Genomic DNA, 19,468 nt, shown 5'->3' with positions numbered 1-19,468 from the left:
CCTCTGTGGCAGGTTCCAAGGTTGTTTCCTGTTTTCTTCTGGCTTTCAGAAGCCCTCTGTAGCAGGTTCCGAGGTTGTTTCCTATTTTCTTTTTCTTCTGATGTCCATCCTCTTTGCCTTTCAGTATGGGGATTGAACATTTTAGTTAGGGTCATCTCTTTTGCTTAGTTTGTTTAGATGTACAGATTTTAGTGGGTTTATTCTATGTTGTATATTTATATGAGTGAGTATATACCATGCGTGTCTTTTTGCTTCTGGGACAACTCACTCAGGATGATCCTTTCCAGGTCCCACTATTTACCTGCAAATTTCATGATTTCCTTATTTTTCATTGCTGAGTAATACTCCATTGTATAGATGTACCACAGTTTCTGCATCCATTCTTCATTTGAGGGGCATCTGGGCTGTTTCCAGCTTCTGGCTATTACAAATAAAGCTGCTACAAACATGGTTGAGCAAATGTCCTTTTTGTGTACTTGAGCCTCTAATTTCCTGAACAGAACACCAACAGCACAGGCTCTAAGAGCAACAATCAATAAATGGGACCTCATGAAATTGAAAAGCTTCTGTAAAGCAAAGGACACCATCATCAAAACAAAGCGACTGCCTACAGATTGGGAAAGAATCTTCACCAATCCTTTATCTGACAGAGGACTCACATCCAGTATATATAAAGAACTAAAGAAGCTGAAAAGGAGCAAACCAAGTAATCCACATAAAAAATGGGGAACAGAGCTAAACAGAGAATTCTCTGTAGAGGAATATCGAATGGCAGAGAAGCATTTAAAGAAATGCTCAACCTCATTAGCCATTAGGAAAATGCAAATCAAAACAACCCTGAGATTTCACCTTACACCCATCAGAATGGCCAAGATGAAAAACTCAAGGGACAACACATGCTGGAGAGGTTGTGGAGAAAGGGGAACCCTTCTCCACTGCTGGTGGGAATGTAAACTTGTATAACCACTCTGGAAATCAATCTGGCGCTTTCTTAGACAACTAGGAATAGCGCTTCCTCAAGATCTAGCCATACCACTCCTAGGCATATACCCAAAAGAGGAAGTGTCTTTTTACATACAAGAGGCCTCCAGAACACCAAATAGACTAGACCAGAAAATAAATTCTTCCTCCACATAATAATCAAAACACTAAATCTACAGAACAGAGAAAAATTTAAAAATAGCAAGGGAAAAGGCCAAATAACACAAAAAGGAATACCTATCAGAATCATACAAGACTTCTCAACTCAATAACTTTATAACTTCTGGAATTGCGGTTATATGCTAGCATGCATAAAAGTTTTTAAAAACAGTTGCAATTATTTACATAATTAAAATTTGAGGAGGAGAAACAACAACGAGCTTAATAGATAACTCTGTTTCTATTTGGAATAAAAATTATACAACTATTTACAAATATAATCCTAGCTATATTTGCCTCCAATTCAATTTCCTTTTATTAGAGGATGAATTCAGTAGTTAGATCTATACTAATCAAGGAACACATGTCCTAAAATGACTTTCAGTTTGTTCTCTGTGAGAGTTTTGGAAGGCCCTTCACCTGTTCACATCCTCACGGCAATTCTTTTGGATTAATTATGCTGTAAATATTTATTTATTAATATTGACTTTGTATAGTATAACTATGAAAACCAGAAGAACTTGGATAGAAAACATACAGACACTAAGAGACCACAGATACCTACCCAGACTATAATACCCAACAAAACTTTCAATCGACATAGATGGAAAAAACAAAATGCCCCCTAATTTAATTAAATTTAAACAATATATATGCAACAACCCAGCCCCACCGAAGATACTAGAAGGAAAACTGCAACTCTACAAAATCAACTACAGCCAAGAAAACACAGGATAAAGACAACCTCATAATAAAAAAAGCAAAAGAACACAAACACAATCACCATGAACTCCAAAATAAAAGGAACTAACAATCACAATATTTATCAATACCAATGGTCTCAACTCTCCAATAAAAAGATACAGATGAACAGAACGGTTGCAGAAACAGGATTCAGCATTGCTGCATTCAAAAAACACATGTCTACAACAACCTCAGAGTAAGGGGTTGGAAAAAGTTTTTCCAAGCAAACGACGCAAGAAGTAGGTAGGAGTAGGCATCCTAATATCTATTAAAATAGACTTTCAACCAAAATTAATCAAAATAGATGGGGAGGGACACTTCAGTCTCATCAGAGGAAAAATCCACCATGAAGACATACCAATCCTGAACATCTACACACCAAACACAAGGGCTTCTGCATTTGTAAAAGAAACTCTATTAAAGCTGAAATCACACCTTAATATTGGTAGATTTTAACACCCCACTCTCACCAAGGGACAGATAATCAAGACAGAAGCTCAAAAGAGTAATAATGACACTTACAGAGGTCTTAAATCAAAAGGACACAATAGATGTCTACAGAACATTTTACCTAAATACAAAAGAGTATACCTTCTTTTCAGCACCTCATGGAACCTTTTCCAAAATTTACCATATAGTTGGGCACAAAGCAAGCCTCAACAGATAAGAGAAGATCAAAATAATCCCTTGTATACTCAGAGTCATAATTCATCCTTCCAGGTTCTGGAATTGTGGTTATATGCTATAATGCATAAAAGTTTTTAAAAACAGTTGCAATTATTTAAATAATTAAAATTTGAGGAGGAGAAACAACAATAAGCTCTATAGATAACTCTGTTTCTATTTGGAATAAAAATTATACAACTATTTACAAATATAATCCTAGCTATATTTGCCTCCAATTTTAATTTCCTTTTATTAGAGGATGAATTCAGTAGTTAGATCTTGCCAATCAAGGAATACATGTCCTAAAAAATGACTTTCAGTTTGTTTTTTGTGAGAGTTTTGGAAGGCCCTTCACCTGTTCATATCCTCACAGCAAATCTTTTAGATTAATTATTCTGTAAATATTTGTTCATTAATATTGACCTTGTAGAGTATAACTTTTGCAGAATATAAAAAGGCGCTAGAAAGAACATTGACGCATTCACTTCAAAGCAAAATGAAGTTCTTCCTGCTGCTTTCCCTCCTTGGTCTGTGCTCTGCTCAGTATGACCCACATACTAAGTATGGGCGGACTGCTATTGTCCACCTGTTTGAGTGGCGCTGGGTCGATATTGCCAAGGAATGTGAGCGATACTTAGCTCCCAAAGGATTTGGAGGAGTGCAGGTAAGGTTTAGTCACATTTACACGGGGCATTTTCTGCTCTAAGGTAGAACAGTTTTCTAAAGCAGGACATGTGCGCTGGAACACAACTTCACCTCACACATGGGGATGGCGCCTTCTTCCTTTGTTGCAGGACCCCAGCAATGTCCTGTCTAAGCGAGTTTTCAGGTTGTTGTAATGCAGCAGAACTGCATGTTCACAGGTTGAGAAGTAACATGGAAGCATTGGTAGGCGTCTACAGAAGTTACGTGTGAGAAGTAAGCTGTTATCTCCTACTAACTGTTACTGTTTTATCTACAGGTCTCCCCACCCAATGAAAATATTGTGGTTCACAATCCTTTCAGGCCTTGGTGGGAAAGATATCAGCCAATTAGCTACAAAATTTGCACAAGATCTGGAAACGAAAATGAATTCAGGGACATGGTGACAAGATGCAACAACGTTGGTGTAAGTGAAGTCGTGATCACTCCAAAATCAAACATACAATTTTATAGATTAAAAATTGTTATATGTGAAAATACTTTCCTCTTTTATTCTTTGTTCATTTCATTTAAGGAAATAATTTTATATTTTAGTGTTGCTGAAGGAATAAAGGGAAAGGGCAAAGTTATATACTTAATTCATAAAATGTGAAAGTAAAATAAAATCATAAACAAAACATTACTTTTTATTTTCACTGTTTCGCTAATTCATAACTGTGTTATAGTCAACTTTTGACAATCCTTATATATCCACTCTGTGAAGAGAAGTACTTCTATACCAAAACTGTACTTTTACCCTTGTAACCACAGTCTTCCTGCTGGCACTTTTCTGCTTTGGCACTGGATTGGATTTGATTGCCAGTCATTTTCATGTTATTGTCACTCTCAATTAATGAGCTTTCTTACCCAGCGTTAGCAAATATCTATTCTCTCCCCACAATGGAGAGAGAGAGAGAGAGAGAGAGAGAGAGAGAGAGAGAGAGATATCTGCCTTCTTGTCTCTAGTACTAAGCTGAGAGTAAAGGCTGGTTTCTTTCTCCATATAGCTCTGTAATCTTCCAAAATCGATAATTTCTATTCATTCTACTGATTTCATATTCCTCAGAAATATTATGCGGGTTTGTTTGTAGTTATGGCAGTTTCTACACAGTTTTCTACACACCCTTTCTTTTTTTTTTTTTTTGAATTTTATTTTTTTCTTATCAGTTACATTTTATTAACTCCGTATCCCAGCCGTGTCCCGATCCCTCATTCCCTCCCAGTCCCTCCCTCCCTCCCTCATCTCCACCGTGCCCCTTGCCAAGTCCACTGATAGGGGGGACCTCCTCCCCATTCATCTGATCCTGTTTTATCAGGTATCTTCAGGACTGGCTGCAAAGCTCTCCTCTGCTCAGATGTAGCCTGTGGTAGCTCAGTAACCAATTGGCTTCCCATAGTGAGGGGAACAAGGACCATTTCTAACAGGAACTCAATGACTGGCTTTTTGGCCTCCCCACCCCCCAAGGGAGGAGCAGTCCTGTTAGGCCACAAAGGAGAGCTTTACACACCCTTTCTAACATGTACTGACTAGGCATTGGGCCAGACGTAAAGATTAAATTTACTTTTCTGTGATTTTTATTTGTATTATTTTTATTCTTGGCTTTTTTTCTCTATCATAGTTTTAATGGTAAACATCTACTTTCTCCTGTAAGGATGAGATATCTATACAACTTCTGGTCTTCAGACATACAGTAGACACTGTGAGCTAAGTTTTTTCTTCTTGTGAACCTGCAAAACCTCAAACGCCATACTCTCTCATACCATGCCCTACTTCGTCAAAAATTGATCTATTGTTTGTAGTTATGGTAGTTTCTGCTTAGCTCCACTTAATAGTTCTTTATTATTTACCAAATATTAGGATTATTCTTGATTTCATTTCACATCACTTTCCTTTCACACTTGAATATATGTTTTCAAATTTTGGGAGCATGCTGTAAAGTTTTCCAGTGAAACTACAGATTTCTGAGTCCAACTTAGGTATGCACTTTTCTTCCTTAGGTCCGTATTTATGTGGATGCTGTCATTAATCACATGTGTGGCTCAGGCAGTGGTTTTGGAACAAGCAGTACCTGTGGAAGCTACTACAACGCTGGCAACAGGGAATTCCCATCAGTTCCATACTCTGCTTGGGATTTTAATGATAATAAATGTGATGGAGAAATCAATAACTACAACGATGCTTACCAGGTAATGATAGAAATAGTGATGAGAAACAAAGAACCATTTGTGCTTTAGGGATATGCAAGAAATATATCGAGAATCATTGGACATTTCATTTAGATTCCACAGATAAACATGGATAAGACAGAATGCTGAAAAATACCAATGGAAAAAATTATCTTATTTTCATTACATTTGTTTTGTAATGATACACCCAAATCAATGATAAAATGTAGACATGCTCGCTAGTCATTTTGTGTGGAAAAACTGAAAGCATGATTTCATTAATTATAAAAGTAGTACAGAATAGAAACCTATTATCAGAAGTATAAATCAATATTTAAAACATTTTTAAAGTGACAGCACATGTTGGAGAGGTTGTGGAGAAACGGGAACACTCCTCCATTGCTGGTGGGAATGTAAACTAGTACAACCACTTTGGAGATCAATCTGGTGCTTTCTCAGACAATTAAGAATAGCGCTTCCTCAAAATCCACCTATACCACACTTAGGCATATATCAAAAGATGCTCAAGTACACAACAAGGACATTTGCTCAACCATGTTTGTAGCAGCTTTATTAGTAATAGCCAGAACCTGGAAACAACCAAGATGTCCCTAAATGAAGGAATGGATGCAGAAATTGTGGTACTTTTACACAATGGAATACTACTCAGCAATTAAAAACAAGGAAATCATGAAATTTTCAGGCAAATGGTGGGATCTAGAAAAGATCATCCTGAGTATGATATCACAGGAGCAGAAAGACACACACAGTATATACTCACTTATATCATCCTATAAGTTAGGATGCACCTAAACAAGATAAGAAAGAGGACCTGGGGTAAGATGATCAATCCTCACTTAGAAAGGGATGGATATGGGAAGTAGGAGAAGACAAAAAACTGACAGAAGCCTACTGCAGAGGGCCTCTAAAATGCTCTACCTAACAACATATCAAATCAGATGCTGAGACTCAACCAAATCTTTGGTAGAGTGCAGGGAATCATATGATAAAAGGAGAGTATGAATGGGAGAGTAAAGGAGCTCCACAAGGACAAAATATGTCAGGGCACAGGAGTCCTCTATGAGACTGTTTCTCCAACCAAGGACCATGTATGGATACAAACTAGAACCCCTGCTCAGATATAGCCCATGGTAGCTCAGTATCCAAGTGAATTGTCTGGTAAAGGGAACAGGAACTATTTCTGACATGAACTCAATGACTGGCCCCTTTACCTCCCCTTCTCCCCCGATGGAGGAACAGCCTTGCTAGGCCACAGAGGAGGACATTGCAGCCAGTCCTGAAGATACCTGATAAGCTAGGGTCAGATGGAAGGGGAGGAGGTCCTCCCCTATCAGTGGACTTGGAAAGGGACAGGGAGGAGATGAAGGAGAGAGGGTGGGAATGGGAGGGAAGGAGGAAGGGGGCTAGGGCGGGAATACAAAATAAATAACCTGTGATTAATATTAAAAAATTGAAAAAATAAAATAAACCTTTTTCAAGCATTAGGTGAATTTTCTGCATTGTGGCAGTGCACTTACTTTACCAGTGCAAGTTGCTGGCATGGATTCTGTAAACTCCATAGAATAAAGAAAGAAGAAAAACTAAAGGAAGGCAGAGAGGAAGAGAATGAGATAGGGTTAACTAACTAAAATGCTACCCGATTTTATCTCTGATATTCTCTAAATTTACAATAGAAAACATTTAAAATACTGTGCTCAGATTGAAACATTAACACTTCCCATGTCCTGAGTAAAGGCAACATGAAAATATCCATTTGTAAATGGGTTAGTGACTGACTGATGAATTCTATATTTAGACCAGAGATGGCTTTTTATAAATCAATAATTTTTGTCCCAACAGGTCAGAAATTGCCGTCTGACTGGCCTTCTGGATCTTGCACTTGAGAAAGATTATGTCCGTACCAAGATAGCTGACTATATGAACCATCTCATTGACATTGGTGTAGCAGGGTTCAGACTTGATGCTTCTAAGCACATGTGGCCTGGAGACATAAAGGCAATTTTGGATAAACTGCGTAATCTAAATACAAGATGGTTCTCTCAAGGAAGCAGACCTTTCATTTTTCAAGAGGTAAATCACTATATATGTTCATTTTTTTCATATTATATATATTTTTTCTTTCTTTTATTTTGTAAGTCTTCAACTAATTTATTTAAAGATGCTGTAAAAGAAAACAATGAATTTAAAACTTTCTGGCACAATGTCAAATGATCTGAAAGAGGATACACACAAGAAAACAAATTCAATAGAAGACTTGGAAAGGGAAAACATCAATGTAGACTTCAAATATTTTTTCTTTTATTAAACATATTTTTCCTCATAGAATGTATCTTGATTATGTTTTTCCCTTCCTCTAATTCTCTCATTTCTTCTGACTCCTTTTCTGTCTCTCCTTAGATAGGGCAAATAGAACAAAATAAAATATAATAAGGTAAATAAAAACTATAATCCTGAAGTTAGTCAACAGTTACAAACATAAGAAAAATAGCGCATGAATCAGAGATCTACTCATTTGCATGGTCAGAAATCCTGAAACACATACAACAAGAAGCCATAATATGTATATACACACCCCATATGTATATATTATGTATTTATAAATTATAATATAAATTTATATATAAACAAATAATATTAATCAATATATCATATTAACCAATATTAATATTGTTAATTAACACATTAACTAATATTGATTAATATTATTGATATTATATTAACACAATACATTAATTGGTATATTATATTTATATAAAATTAATTACTATAATATATTAAAATGAATAAATAAATATATATGGTGTGAGAGAGAGGACCCGGTGCAGACCCACACAAGCCTTTGAGACTATAATATAATTGCTATATTTCCCCTTTTTCTTTCCTTTTTCAAAGCTCTTCCAGATACTTCTCCAGGTTGTCCTTCAAGTTGATGTCCTCTTTTGCACTAAATTGTTTATTACATGCACACACATACATTATATGTCTAAGTATGCATTTATAATACGTACATATGTACATACATACATACATATGTACATATATACATACACGCATATACAAACATACATGCATGTTACTAAATATAACGGTTTAGATCATGTATTTAGATCCAGTTTAGGTCATATGTTACTACCAATACATATGTTTTCAGGCCTTACTGGTAGGTACTGTACAAGCAATTGGCATGTGGTTTTCTTAGGAAGCTCTTCTGAGGGTGAGATTTTTAGCTTTTCTCTAAATACTACAATTTTGTAAAACAGACAATCTATATAATTTATACTGTGGGTTAATATCTACATCACTTATAAAATATAGCATTCCGTTATTTCATAATGGGACATCTCTTATTGGAGATAGAAAGGTTAGTTTTTTCTACAAGTTTTTAGACAGTGCAACTTTTAATAATCCATGTTTTAAATTCTTAGATACGATTATATAATATAGTGAAATCATAATAGCTGTTTTCTCAGCCAGTCTTTCTGTGTTTGAATTTTGTCTGACGTTATTAGGGTTGGAGGTGTTGAAGGTAAACTTATGGAGTTTTTTGTGGTTCAGTAATGTCATTTGAAATGTACTGAAGATAATACCTTTGTGTATCTGTTTTTCTCGGAAAGTGAATGAATGCATAAGCACTTCAATTGTTGATCTGAAAGCTAGTGTTATATCAGTTTGAACTATTGAACTTTCCCTTCTGTCAGCCATCTTGTTGGATAAGAAATGACCCTGTAAATTGATGTCTTTAATATTCTGCCATATATTTATGCATGTATACATAATTAATTACATACATACATACATACATACATACATACATACATACATACATACATACATGTTTGTAGTTTCATTGATTTAGACCATATATTGCTATCCAGAATCTAGGTATATAGAAACCATTAGAAACATACTTATATAGACCTATAAGATATGATAAACGTAATGAAATCTATACACCTAAAGAAGATAAACAAGAAAGAGCACCAGGGTAAAATGATCAATCCTCACTTAGAAAGACAAATGGGATGGGCTTTGGACATAGGAGAAAATGAGAAAAAAAGTAACAGGACAGGAGCCTACTGCAGAGGCCTCTGAAAGACCCTACCTAGCAGTATATCAAAGCAGATACTAAGACTCATAACCAAACCTTTGGCAGAGTGCAGAGAATCATATGAAAGAAGGGAGAGTTAGTATGATGGGGAAAAGATAGGAGCTCCACAAGGAACAAATATATCTGGGCACAGGGGTCTTTTCTGAGACTGATACTCCACCAAGGACCATGTGTGGATATAACCCAGAACCTCTGCTCAGATGTAGCCCATGGTAGCTCAGTAACCAATTGTTTTTTCCCTAGTAAGGGGAACAGGGACTATTTCTGACAGGAACTCAATGGCAGGCTCTTTGACCTCCCCACTCCCCAAGGAGGAGCAGTCCTGCTAGGCCACAGAGGAGGACTTTGCAGCCAGTCCTGAAGATACCTGATAAAACAGGGTCAGATGAAAGGATAGGAGGTCTTCCCCAATCAGTGGACTTGGAAAGGGGCAGGGAGGAGATGAGGGAGGGAGGGTGGAATTGGGAGGGAATGAGGGAGCTGTATACAGCTGGGATACAGAGTTAATAAAATGTAACTAATAATAAAAATATAAAGAAACATTTTAAATAACAGAAGTTACTATAAAGATTTCTAAGTGATATTATATATTAGTAATATGCTTTAAAGTTACGTTTCAAATGACTGCTATCTCAATGTCTCTTCTAGGTCATTGACCTGGGTGGTGAGGCAATTAAAAGTAGTGAGTACTTTGGAAATGGTCGTGTGACTGAGTTCAAGTTTGGAGCAAAACTCGGCACAGTTATCCGCAAGTGGAATGGAGAGAAGATGTCCTACTTAAGGTAAATATACACCATTTCACCATTTGACCTATCTCAGATATTTCTCATTTGTTATTAATAATTTATAGCTTCAACTATCTAATTCATATAACTATAAATAGTTGATTATTAGTTAGACTTATTTTTTTCTTAGGGCCCAAAACTCCCCTTTTTCATTTCTTATGTGATCATTTTGTAGCCCTGGAAAAACAATGTAACACTGAGTGATTTTTGTCTACGATGACTCTATTCAATCCCAGGAATGCTTGCATGCAGTCTATTGAAATTATGTTATTATTATAAAAAATAGTTATATTCATAAATTATCCTAAAATGTGGCAATGCTATGAAGCTTACATAGGCTGTATCAAAACTTAATAGGAAATTTTGAATATTTTTGTTATTACAACATAATCACAAACAGAGGTATACAATTTGTATCCTTTAACAGTATGCTTTACTTCTCAAGTTGATCTGAATATAATACAGTGAAAAATATAAAGAAAAATTTAAGACATTGTTATATGACACAAACGTGAATAAGATCCCCATGTATATGTCATAGAAATGACATTGTGCATAGAAATGTACATGTACATATTATACACACACATACATTGTATATGTACACACGTGTAAATTACATATGTGCAAATGTACATGAAATATAGTCCTCTTATGTGTCATTTATTTAGACAACTGAGGATGCCATATGTAAAGTTACTCTAATCACCGTGAACAACTTGCTCTTTTTGAATGCAGGAACTGGGGAGAAGGTTGGGGTTTCATGCCTTCTGACAGAGCCCTTGTGTTTGTGGACAACCACGATAACCAGCGAGGACATGGCGCTGGAGGAGCCTCTATCTTGACATTCTGGGATGCTAGGTAGGAAAATGTTCTGTACTGCTGTATAACCGCCCTTAATGACAGCAATAAATTATATACTTCTGCTTTCATACCATTTTGAAACTTTCAGGATGTATAAAATGGCTGTGGGATTCATGTTGGCTCATCCTTATGGATTCACAAGAGTTATGTCAAGTTACCGTTGGCCAAGAAATTTTCAGAATGGAAAAGTAAGTGTTGGATTTGTTCAAACTGTTCAAACTCAATAAATTCTGTTTTAATTTCACACAAAATTATAGCATAAAATATTATTTTTATGCTATAAATAAGTCTAACTAATAATCAACTATTTATAGTTATATGAATTAGATAGTTGAAGCTATAAATTATTAATGACAAATGAGAAATATCTGAGATAGGTCAAATGGTGAAATGTATATTTATGCTTATCAAAATATTATTATTTTGATACATTTTTTGTGCTATAAATTGTACCATTATTGAAGAAGTACCTGATGATAAAAAAGAAAATAGTGAGAGTCAACTATAGAAAGCAGATTGGTATGTGTGACCAAGTCCTGATTCATAGAGTTGGCATGGCATCATGCCTGTTAATACTGAAGAGAATCTCAAAACTTTTCTGCCTATGGTACAATGAATATCATCTTTAGTAAAATATGCTTATTTTTTATGTATATGTGAAATAAGAAGGCATCTGATTAGAAGTTAACTAAGGAAAATATAATACATAGGAATATATGAGATTATAAGACAGTGATTTGCTGACAAATGGATGCTAAGTAATACAAGAAATATGTGTGAATTTGTTGGGTGACTAGGTGTAAACAATTTCAAAACAGAACTAAAAATGAATTCTATCATATACCTAAAAGGTTATGTAAAGTTTGCTATTTCATTGACAAATACCAGACTCATAGATTAACATCAACTGTCAAATAGAAATAGTTCTTCTCTATAAATCAGGCAGATGTTTTTCTTTTCTATTTCCTTTTCAAGCTGAGTCTCTTGGTTATTTCTTGAAATCAATTTTATTCTTGAAGAGCTTTCATGTGTTGAATGAGCAGTTTAGTTTTCAGAAACATATTTAAAAATTTTGCGATCATAAAAAGGTCATTTATACATTCTTCCACTTAGTAAGAAAAGTCAGGATATTTTATTAGTACATTTTACCAGCAGGTGGTAAGATTCTATGCTGATTGATTGGAATCTGTTTTTATTAAAGACATTTACATAGTCTTTCTTTAATTTTTTAGCATAGTCAAAGAACTATCTCTTTGTTTTCCTGAAAAAATGAGGCACCTGCATGTAATGTAAATGATAAAATTTTCAGGTAGCAACCAGAGCCTGTTCTTTAATGCTAGTGTTTCTGACTCTGATTTTACTGTTTCAGTCACTTTGGAGAGGTTTTAGTGATACTAATCATAAAATGAGAGGTTTATAAATTGTTTCTCGTATTTTAAATAAGTTCATAGAGAACCTGAGTTTTCACAGAAGTTAAAGACTCGCTGAAGGTCTGTCAAAAACACTGAAGAACTTAGATTAAAATTAGACACAGCAGAGACAGAATTAGCACAAAGGAATTGGTTTTAGCTTTCTGTAGTGAAAAGTATAGGGCAGATACATGCCTTCAAATGACCTGGTTCCTTCAATAATTCAGGACGTGAATGACTGGATCGGACCTCCCAATAACAATGGAGCCACCAAAGAGGTGACCATTAATCCAGACACCACTTGTGGCAATGACTGGGTCTGTGAACATCGATGGCGTCAAATAAGGTGACCCTGCCTCTTCCAGCTCCTGTCTAATAAGTTGTTTAACCTGTATTTTAAATTGTGTTTAAAGGATGTTTAAGGATGCCAGCATTTTACATGATGTTGTTCCTTCAGGAACATGGTTGCCTTCAGAAACGTAGTCAATGGTCAGCCTTTCTCAAACTGGTGGGATAATGGCAACAACCAAGTAGCTTTTGGCAGAGGAAACAAAGGATTCATTGTCTTCAACAATGATAACTGGTAAGTGGATGTCAATTAAAGGAGGTGTTAATACTGCAATTTGTTTCAATCCTTCTTTTCTTTTTCTGTTCACTTATTTTTTTTATGGAAAAATCTTTTTTCCTAATGGAGTTAAGACACAAAATGAACACTGAGACTATAGATGTCAAAATGGTTCTTGTTTCATATTCTCCCATGCTTTGTATGCAATTTTGCTTTTGAGATCTTTAAGCCAATTCTTAGAATGACAGTGGCATATGTCCTTATGTATGTGCTCATTTGGCACTTTTTACAAAGCACAAGAACTGTAAAGAGAGGTTTTGATATATTTTAACAACATATACTATTTGAACTGGGATACTTTCCCACATATATGAATATCCCTTATTTTTTAATCTGATTTAGTAATATGCATTCATCAACTTTCTACCTTTTGGGATATTTTTAAAAGATTTGTCTACTTGCGCCTAATCTATAATTTTCTGCAGGACAGCTTACAATCTGGCTTCTAAAACTTTCCTTATTGTACTTTTATCTACTGTACATCTCTCAGTATCTTCTTTAATCATTCCCTCATCTGTAGAATGGTGGCTCAAAGCTACAGGTGAAGTTTTTAAGTCCAAAATCATATTCTATTTCGGTTGAGAGCATGATGGCAAGAAACCTAATATTTAAGAAACATAACACAAACATTTTTTGTTGTTGAAAGGACAAAAACTAGTTAATTAGGAGAACAAGAATTTTATATTTTATATTCAGTGTTCTACTACAAACTATGTATAACTTCATAAAAATGATAAATTATGTTTAATTATAGACCATATTTTTTGTGACATCACGAAATGTATGAACTTTTGAATAAATAATACTAGTAACAGTTTTTAAAGCCTTCATAGTTTAATTCCTGCTGAGGACAGACTTGATGGAACTATGGCCATCAGAGGAGGGCTTTGCCGCTTAGCTCCACTCAGATCTCTACTTCATGGTCTGGTAACAGTCACCACAGACTGAATTCTTAGAAGCCATTTCTAAAGATGCCTTTGTTATTATAGAGAAATCTCTTAGTCTAACTGGCCTAGACTTGGTGTTTGAATTCTGTCACTGAGTACCTCATACTTCCTGTTCCACAGTACATTGTTGAGACATCTGTTCTCCTAGTGATAATAGATATTCCTGCACTTGACTTATTTGAATTTAAATTGAACACTAACTTTTCTTTCAGGTCTTTGTCCACAACTTTACAGACTAGTCTTCCTGGGGGCACATACTGTGACGTCATTTCAGGAGATAAAATTAACGGCAACTGCTCTGGCATTAAAGTTTATGTTGGCAGTGATGGCAGAGCTCACTTTTCTATTAGTAACTCTGCTGAAGACCCATTTATTGCAATCCATGCTGAATCTAAATTGTAAAAGTCAAAATAAATACACATAGAGAGCACTAATCGAGTGTGTTTCTTTTTCACGTGTATGTTAATACTTTAAATTTTCTGTTATTTCTTTACAATTACATGTATTTATGATGTGAAAGAAAGTATGACATGTAAGTAAGATGATTGAGGACAACTCTGTGTTGTGTTTTTTTCTCTTTCTTTTTTTCTATGCGCTCTTTGGATCATACTAATTTATCAGGCTTTCCTGCAAGCCATTTTATGTAGGCGCTAGTTTTTCTATTCATTTTAAAATTATTTTTATTTTTATTAATTACAGTTTATTCACTTTGTATATCTCCTGTACCTTCCTCCCTACTCCCTTCCCAATCCCAAGCTCCCCCCTCCCCACCCGAGTCCCTCTCCAATTCCACAAATATGGAGGTCTTCCTCCTCTTCTCTCTGACCCTAGTCTATCATGTCTCATCAGGAGTGGCTGAATTGTCTTCTTCTGTGGCCTGGTAAGGCTGCTCCCCCTTAAGGGGTAGGAGATCAAAGAGCAGGCCAATCTGTTCATGTCAGAGACAGTCCCTGTCCCCATTACTATGGAGGCCACTTGGATACTGAAGTACCATAGGCTACCTCTGTGTAGGGGTTCCAGGCCATGCCATGAGTGGTCCTTGGCTGGAGTATCAGTTTCAGAAAATACCCCTGTGCCCAGACTTTTAGGATCTGTTGCTGTCCTTGTGGAGCTCCTGTCCTCTCCAGGTTTTACTATCTCCACTTCTTCCATAAGATTCCCTCTACCCTGGCCAAAGTTTGGCTATGAGTCTCAGCATCTGCCTCGATACCCTGCAGGGTAGAACCTTTCAGAGGCCCTCTGTGGTAGGCTCCTGTCCTGTTTCCTGTTTTCTCCCTCCTCCAATGTCCATCCTCTTTGCCTTTCTGAAAGAGGATTGAGCATCTTAGACAGAGTCCTCCTTCCTGATTAGCTTCTTTAGGTGTACAGATTTTAGTTTGTTTATCCTATATTATATGTCTAGTATCCACTTATGAGTGAGTATATACCATGTGTTTCTTTCTGCTTCCAGGATACCACACTCTGGATGATCTTTTCCAGTTCCCACCATTTACCTGCAGATTTAATGATTTCCTTGTTTTTTATTGCTGAGTAATATTCCATTTTGTAGATGTATCTATTCCTCAACTGAGGGGCATCTGGGTTGTTTCCAGCTTCTGGTTATTACAAATAGAGCTGCTACAAACATGGTTGAGCAGTTGTCCTTGTTGTGTACTTGAGCATCTTTTCGATATATGCCTAGAAGTGGTATAACTGGCAGTTCCTTAGGCTTATACCTTCCTTCCAACACCCCATCCCCAGGTAGGGGAAAAAGAAGGTAGTAAGGGATAGAGGACATATACCTCTTTACTTCTTCCTGCAGGAAAGGGTCATAGGTTTCTTATGGGGGCAATACCAGTATCCATCATTAGGAAATGCAGAAGTCCAGGTAACCAGCAAACAGCAAATGCAACAGCAGGATGAACCAGCAGTAAGCAGTCCTCCTCAGACTCCTCCAAGTGACTGCCCTTTCCGTCTCTGGGCTATCATATTTATACTCCTCAAAATTCCTCAAAATTTCTCCTTAGAATTCAGCTAATTCCAACGTAAAGACCATGCTCCACACAAGACAATTTACAAGGGAAGAACTACAATTCCCCACTTGGGACTATAACAAGAACATGTTTACATATAATAAACCAAAATGTACACAGCACTGTTACCTGCTGTCCAATATTTTCATGCAAAAATTCACCTTAATTATTAAAGTATCTTTCCTTTTATTAAAAGCTATAAACAATCAACTTGAATAAGTAGAAAAACTCATAGAGTCTACATGCAATTACTAGAAGGCTATATCCAATTTATATTATTTACAATGTAAATGCCCAAAACTCTGAATGGTATCTATCTATCTATCTATCTATCTATCTATCTATCTATCTATCTATCTATCTATCTATCTACACACACATATGGTCTTAACATCTTTTCTCTCATGCACTTCTATATTATAGGCTTCATGATTTGATTTAAAACATTTTTCCTAATTTTACAAAACATGTATTCTATATGTAATCTATATGTATAACTATATATAAAGCACATTGATTAAATAGTATAACCCCATTATGTTCTCTTACCATCTTTCTTTCCTCTTTCACATTCTCTTTCTAATACTAATACCCTCATCCTTGTACAGTAATACACATATTCACGTAATTTTATGACACATGACACTCAAGTAGATTTTTTTTTTTTTGCGAATCAGAGTTAGAGGTTATTCATTAGATGAAGAGCAAGTTGCCAGTGTTTAAACAACTTAGAAATATGATTTTCCATTCTCCCGTGTGATGACTATTCCTTTTATGTAACTTTTTATTGTTTGATTGTGAATGCATCCCAGTCATGCTCATCTTCCCTTCTTCTCATATTCCCACTTCACCTTTCCAGCCTCCTCCTGAAAATAAAATTTAAAAAAAACATATAAACAAACAAAACAAACCCAAAGTACTGTGGAAGTTACAATATGTCAAAGTGTGTCCCACAGCATATTCCTCTGTCCACACATCTTCACTTGTAAATGTTCAGTAGAATGAGTCAGTGGTCTGGTTAGAGACCTCTGACTTCTGTGACACCATAGATCTTGAATCCTTACCAAGACTCCTTCCTGTTATCCTATGTCATTGCTGTCCTGTGTCATGGAGATCCTGCAGCTGTGGATTAGCAAGTTGGCCCTTTCACATGTCCCAACCGTTTGTAGATGATATACATTTTGAGGTGGGATGACTCAGAGACCTGGACTTGGGCTTGGGTGGCAGCCAAGCTAGTCAGCTGACAGGCTCTCCCTTCTTTGCACCAAGAGGGTGAGTGCTCCAGCCCTGGTCCAACTAGGCTACCCAATGCCATGATTGTCAAGAGGCAGGGTCCACTCTCCTGTTCTTGTGCCTTTGGGCTGGCTCTCCCACACCACTCCTTCAGAGACAGCTCCACTGTGCTGCTCAGTCAAGGTGGTAGACAACTCTTCCCAGCACTGTAGCCTGTGAGACATTGGCAATACCTCTCACAACCTCAGGGCTGGTTCAACTTAGCCATCCTGGTCAGCACCACTGTGTTATTAAGGCAGGGTGCAGGGCCTGCTCTCATGAGTGGTGAAGTCAGTGATGGGGCGAGGCAAGTTTTACCCACTGTCATGCCCTTGGAGTTGGCTCTCCCAACTTCCACAAGTGGTGATGGTGAGGACGAAGTACGGCATCCACAACTGAATCCACACAACTTCCTTTCGTGGGCCACAGGGAAGAGGACAAGCTCAGTACCGATGCAACTTGGTGAGCTAAGCTGAATGGGAAGGGGGGACTGAGGTTGAAAGGGAGGGAGAGAGGGGCAGACAGATGGGGCTACAACAAGGATGTAAAGTAAATAAAAAAATAAAAATAGAAATTAAGCCACACACACACACACACACACACACACACACACACGAAGAGTCAAAAGCACAATCTCACAGGTTTGAGGTTCACAAAAATAATAAGCTAAAAGCCATAACATAGAGACAGAGTGCCTGTTGCAGACTCTTGAAGGCTTCAGGCTTGCTGGTTTAGTCTCTGTGAGCCCACATTGAGTGCTGCTTAGTTGATTCAGTGGACCATGTTCTCTTGGTGTCCTTCATGTCCTCTGACTCCTGCAATATTTCCACCCCTTATTCTGCAGGGTTCCCTGAGTCTGAAAAGAGACTCCTAATGGGTATCTCCTGTTTAGAGTCTTCCTTTGTGTGATGTCTAGCAGTACATTTTTGCACATGCTTCCCGCTGCTGCCAGAGGAAGCCTACCTGCCAGAGGAAGCCTACTTGCCAGAGGAAGAATGGACAATGCCCTGATCTATGAGTATAGCAGAATATAGTTTGATTTGTTTACTTATTCATTATTATTATTATTGTCATTGTTGTTATTATTGGTTTTTATTTTTGGCCAGTCATATTTGGTTCTATTGAGATCTCTGTGCTATCCAGACTCCAGTTCTTGGCCATCCAGAGAGTGCAGAGGATGGATTCCCTCTGGAGATATGGGCTTCATGTTAAAGCAGAAATTGGTGGGGCACTCCCATTTCATAGTACATCTTGCAGGCAGGGAAGGTTTTTTGTTTTGTTTTTTTAAACTACAATTTACTCACCTTGTATCCTAGCTGTAACCCTCTCCCTTATCCCCTCCCAATCCTGTGCTTTCTCCCGCTTTTCCTCCCATATCTCTCTCGCAGTCCACTGATAGGGGAGGTCCTCCTCCCCTTCCATCTGACTCTAGCCTATCAGGTCTCATCAGGACACATCATCTTCCTCTGTGGTCTGGCAAGGCTGCACACTCCTCCATGCAGGGGGAGAGATTAAAGAGCCAGCCACCGAGTTCATGTCACAGACAGCCCCTGTACCCCTTACTAGGAAACACTTTGAAACTGAGCAGCCAATGGGCTTCCTTTGAACAAGGGTCTAGATCCTCTCCACGCGTGGTCCTTAGTTGGAATATCAGTCCCTGCAGGGCCCCCCTGGGCTCAGATACTTTGGCTCTGTTGTTCTCCTTGTGGAGTTCCTGACCCTTCTAGGTCTTTCTAACTCCCTCTTCTTCCATAAGAATTCCTGCACTCTGATTTTAAATCAAAGGTTTGGTGGCTCAGTTGGTGTGCTGGCTGAAACTCACCTTATAGATTAATTATTCTCTTCCACCAGGCTGTGTTCAGCCATCTTTCCTTCCAATTTAGTGAGTCCACTTGGAAGGAACATAAGGGAAGAAAGGGGAAGGGGGTATGGGGAGGACATGCAGGGGTCTACAGCCAGGGAACAAAGTGAAAAAATTGTGATATATATATATATATATATATATATATATATATATATATATATATA

The 19,468-nt window shown here is 37.1% G+C and overlaps 1 protein-coding gene across 1 annotated transcript; it reads left to right on the top strand.

The window, feature by feature from the left end:
- Positions 1-3,032: 3,032 nt before the first annotated feature.
- On the top strand, positions 3,033-14,590 carry LOC129691953 (pancreatic alpha-amylase 2a5-like). The gene is made up of 10 exons (XM_055628156.1): positions 3,033-3,214; positions 3,512-3,658; positions 5,230-5,418; positions 7,258-7,488; positions 10,175-10,308; positions 11,050-11,172; positions 11,264-11,363; positions 12,812-12,930; positions 13,042-13,167; positions 14,369-14,590. The coding sequence occupies exons 1-10, from the start codon at positions 3,047-3,049 to the stop codon at positions 14,556-14,558; spliced, it is 1,527 nt and encodes a 508-aa protein (XP_055484131.1). The 5' UTR covers positions 3,033-3,046; the 3' UTR covers positions 14,559-14,590.
- Positions 14,591-19,468: the final 4,878 nt, after the last annotated feature.

The sequence above is a fragment of the Psammomys obesus genome, unplaced genomic scaffold (assembly GCF_907164565.1).
Source record: "Psammomys obesus unplaced genomic scaffold, mPsaObe1.curated_primary_1811, whole genome shotgun sequence".
In the NCBI taxonomy this organism is placed as follows: domain Eukaryota; kingdom Metazoa; phylum Chordata; class Mammalia; order Rodentia; family Muridae; genus Psammomys; species Psammomys obesus.
The sequence above is the reverse complement of the archived record's forward strand: the minus strand, read 5'-3'. Positions and strand labels throughout refer to the sequence as shown.